The following is a 4,747-nucleotide window of genomic DNA, read 5'->3' on the forward strand; positions in this document are numbered from 1 at the left end:
CCTTTCGCGGGAATTAGTGGACTTGCTCCCAATCTTGTCGGGCCGAGATCGTGATTAATGAATCTTGTTGGGCCGAGTGGCATATTGGGCGTAGCCCATATCCAACAATAGTGAAAAACTAAAATGAGCAAGTCATATGATTAAATTCCATTTCGATACCAGTCTGCCCGGTTCTCGGCTTCCATATGACTTCAAAGCAAACCTTCTCAGCAATTTGTTCTTCATCGTTCCAGCTTTAGGTCCGTACCTAGAACTTTGGTATCCCCTGAAATAAAAATGAGAAGCATACCCCATTCGAAACTTCCACGAATCCCATTCGAAAAAGAGTAGAACAGGTCTTCTGAATCATGTATAAACCGTTACTCCACGATGTGATAGCTGACTTCCCAGTGGTATGGCATCTTCACTCCTACACATGTTTCTTTATCCGCTCCTTACTTACACAAAACATGAGCCACCGTACATTGCAAGACTATCCTCAAAAGATAGAGATAGCAACAATATTACAGAAGTCACTAAACCAAAACAAAACCTCAAATCATGGGAAGATACTGCAACTTACCGTACATGCCTGAACCTTAAACGAGACCACTATATCAACCCTTAAACATATGCCACACTACTAGTTTATATGTTCCACCTCCATAAATTGCTGACCCATATCCGGAGTTAATACCTAGATTCCAACCCTAGCTTATGTGATGTACAGAAAATACTAAGCAAATTTTCCTGTTTGGAATAAATAACTCACCAAATTTTCCTGCATCATCATCAACACAAAAACTTACTCTCATAGCTCATAAGTGCTCCCACAATTTTTTTTGTTCCAATGGTGTAGATTCCGTCAAAGTCAAACCATCGGTAAATGAATGAGACTAAATAGCACAACTTGTTCACATACTAGACATAAACGTATAAGCAGCTTGAGTGGAGACTAACTACCATAAAAAGTAAGAGCCAGAATTGTAACTTGTCAATTAGATTATAAACAGAAAACCAGAAACTAATCAGCTGTCTTGTTCAAAAGTTAATAATCTCTAATTTTCCTTTTGCCTGGTTGGTTGATGTGCAGTTGCACTAAGCTTGGAACATAAGAAGAGCACACAACTGGGTAACAGTATTCCTTCCAAACATATTCAAGCATGTATGATTTGTCAGGTTTTGAAAGATTAGGAGCTTCTCCAAAATCCGCAGATTTGTAGTATCCACCTTCCCCAAAGATGCGAGCTGTTTGGTAACGAGTCTGTTTATATTTGTAATCAAGATCGAAAACCACAGCAACTTTCTCCTCCTCGTCAATGAAAAACCTCCCAGCTCCAATGACAACATCAGAACCACGGAACGATCTCAAAAACTTGCTCCAAGACACTGCATTGGGATCAATCTTATTCGTAACCCAAAACTCATATACACTAGATATACTCCGGAGGTAAATAAACACAGCAAGCTTCTCTTCTCCAACACAAGACAAAGTCAAAGTCTGTGAACGATAAGAGTGAAACTGCAGAGGCAGAGGCAGACGCGGTCCAAATCTCTCACTTATAAAATCAAAACAGAGTAAACTATCTTCAATCTTTCTTCTCCCTCCTTCTCCTCCACTCACTTTAATCCTCTTTAGACCCAAAAACTAACTATTCCCTTTCAAAGACACACCACGTTGATGAAAAGGTATCTCCCAATCGTGAGTAACACAGTAAACCTTCCATGAATCAGAGCTTAAATCATATATTTCGTAACCAAGACAGCAAATCCTCAGAATTTTGTGGTTACGGTTCTTGTCATAACCAAGAGCATACCTGTCTGAGCTGTGGAAACTGGTTCTGGGTTGTATCCACTTCGTTTGACCCAAACACTTTATATAAACAAAGAATCACATACCAAAAGCCCTGCGTTGTCCTTAACAACACATAGCAACAAGCCGTCACAGTGAAACAGTTTAGATATCTTCACTTGATCAAGTAAAGCTACCTGCTTTATAGATATATCGACCAAGTATTCTTCGTTTTGGATTCCGTTGAGATTGAATCTCACAGAACAAACTCTATAATCCATCATCATGAATCCCAAAAACTGCTGCTTCTCTGTTTTACCAAAAATCTGATTTTTCGATAAAGCATTCCACTTTTTGCAAGTAGTTCGTATAGCTTTCAGAGATGTTACCGGAACACTTATTATTATTTTTTGTTAAGAGGCTTTCAATTAATTATGCAAAAAGAAACAAAAGAGTTTTAAGGCTAGAAGCCCAATACGGAACCAAAACCCATTACAGAAACTCATAGTTAGAGAAACAGAACTTGAACCAAGTTGAGATTGAACCAATAGTTAGAATCGAACCAGAAATATTGTTGAGAATTTAACCGCCTAACCACCTCCGATAATTGATGTCGAGTACGTCCAATAGAGGAAAGTGAAAATTTCCAGATCGCATCAAGAGTTAGGTCATTTGAGTGACGCCCTCTATAGAGCTCCAACGAACCAGTGATGGAGAAGAGAGAGAGAGAGAGAGAGAGTTGAGGATTAGTCTCACGGAAACTTGAAGCTCTGTTCCGGACTATCAAATTGATTTGTCGAAGAAGAAGATCAGGAGACTTAAAGGTGTTGCGATGGAGACGATTGTTCCTCTCCATCCAGATCGTGTAAATTGCCTCTTGCCAAGCTATCAAAAGCATCTTCTTTGCAACTCGAGTGGCTCTTTATTGTGGAAGATCAGCAAGGATCATAGACCAGTTGTTTGAGGAAGGGAAGGCACAACGTCTCGCTAATGCTGACCAGATTGACCAACTGTAAGGGCACTCAAAGAGGAGGTGATCCCGCGATTCAGGCATGGTTGCACATAGCAGGCAGAGTGGATCCACCTGCAGGCCCCAGTGAATGAGATGATCTCTCGTCGGGCAACGATTCAGCACAAACAGCCAAGTCAAGAACAAATGTTTTGGGATTCCTCCTGAGAACCAAACCACACTATGCCATGAGACATTGGGGAGCCTTTCTCTTAGTGCTGAGCAGATGGTGCCCGTGTTATGGCGATCTCTACATTGATCGTCAATCCACCAAAGGTAAGAGTTCGGCTTATCTGTTAGTGATAGGGTTGATAATTCGATTTGAAGATTAACCTGAGCTTCTGATCTTGCAGGCGGAAGTCGCCACACTACTTGTCGCCATAGGTCAGAGAGCCGAGTACCTCTGCGGATACCTATCTTGTAGAGTCCATCTCCTTGAAGGTATGTTTCCATCCTGCCTAGACTACTCCAATGATTCGTTCAGAATTGACAGGATTTACCATTTCCCAATTTTAACTTGATTCATGGATAAACATCTTCCCTTAACTTCAACAGCTTATTAGCTAACCAAGAGTATTTGTTATTAGGCTTGCGAGTCTAGAAGATGCTTATATTGTCGGCCAAGATTGCTCTCCAAAACCAAGCTACCCAAACTGAGTCAGAGCAAAAGAAGAGTAGCCAGATAAGTTTTATCATACATGCTTTGTTCCACACACACAAATCCCTAATCCCCAGTCCTCCTTCTTTCTTGTCAAGTAAAACTGTATCCCACGCCACTCTAGCCGTATGATGACCCTCAGTTGTTCCTTTCCAGAGAAAAACACTTGAAAGTGAATTCAGGATCTTTATACATTTCTTAGGCAGGACAAAGCTAGAACACCAGAAATTTGAAATGCCAGCAATCACCAAGTTCAACATTTGTAACCTGCCAGCAAATGAGAGTGACTTCGTGGACCAGGCGTTAAAACAACCCTTAATCTTTTGTATCAGCGGCGCACAATCCAGGAGACTTAGCTTCTTCGTACATAAAGATAATCCAAGGTATCTAATAGGTAATTGACCATGAGTAATTCCAGTTATAGTAACAATCTGATCAATTTCAGCCGGAGACAGACCTGAAGTGAAGAAACTAGTCTTGGGAAGACTAATAGCTAGACCAGAGACTTCTTCAAACTCTTTTAAAACATGGAGGACACTTTGCAACGAGGAAACCGATCCATCTATGAAGATTAGTAGGTCATCCGCAAAACAGAGGTGAGTTAACTTCAGAACACTTGAGAGTATCTCCTCTACCAATTCATCCCACAGATCCGACATTGTCGTCATTCTCTCAAACTTCTACAGTGTGTCTCTCAAATCTCAACTTTTCCAAGTTTAAATCTGCCTACTGAATCAACCGAACCGACCGAACACAACTTTGTTAATTGGGCTTGTTATTAGGTTTTGTATTAGAATGTTTTAGTCCATTTTCTTTATTTTTGTCGAATTTGGGTTTTAATTAACTAACCGAATTAGAAGAAAACAATTTGGTCTTATCTTGGAATTGATTTTAAACTTTACAACCGAACCGAATCAAATTTTTTTGGTTCAATACGGTAGAACTATAGAAACAAAAAGAGAAAAAGGAGAAATTGGAAAAAGAAAAAAGGAAATTTTGTAACTTTTAGTTATATATATTCGAATGTTGGAATTCTCAAATGTTAAGTGGTATTGGTTTAATATTTTGTTATGTAGTCTTTCTCAACTCTGCAGCTAAATGTCGTCAAAATTAATAAAAAATATAAGCTTATGAATATTAGTGAAAGTAACCGGGTTGTTGCTGAAAGATGATGAGCTTCAAATGATCTATACTACATTGTCCACTTAATACCTTTGAATCCAAATATAGTTCGAATTTGGGTAGATGTTGTGAAGATCAACGATGCAGCAGTGTGGAGGGAAACTTCTCAAATCGAAACAATGGAAGA

General features: G+C 39.5%; 1 protein-coding gene across 1 annotated transcript; it reads right to left on the reverse strand.

Annotated features, from left to right (window-relative positions):
• LOC104698904 (F-box/kelch-repeat protein At3g13680-like) lies at nucleotides 1,028-2,052 on the reverse strand. The gene is made up of 2 exons (XM_010414285.1): nucleotides 1,879-2,052; nucleotides 1,028-1,612 (listed from the first exon to the last, which is right to left on the reverse strand). The coding sequence occupies exons 1-2, from the start codon at nucleotides 2,050-2,052 to the stop codon at nucleotides 1,028-1,030; spliced, it is 759 nt and encodes a 252-aa protein (XP_010412587.1).

This window comes from Camelina sativa, chromosome 6 (genome assembly GCF_000633955.1).
Source record: "Camelina sativa cultivar DH55 chromosome 6, Cs, whole genome shotgun sequence".
NCBI lineage: Eukaryota > Viridiplantae > Streptophyta > Magnoliopsida > Brassicales > Brassicaceae > Camelina > Camelina sativa.

Coding starts and splice junctions, on each gene's coding strand:
- LOC104698904 (XM_010414285.1), bottom strand. CDS start 2,052: ATGGATTATAGAGTTTGTTCTGTGAGATTCAATCTCAACGGAATCCAA. Junction 1,613..1,878: donor AGGACAACGCAGGGCTTTTG/GTATGTGATTCT, acceptor TTGGGTCTAAAG/AGGATTAAAGTGAGTGGAGG.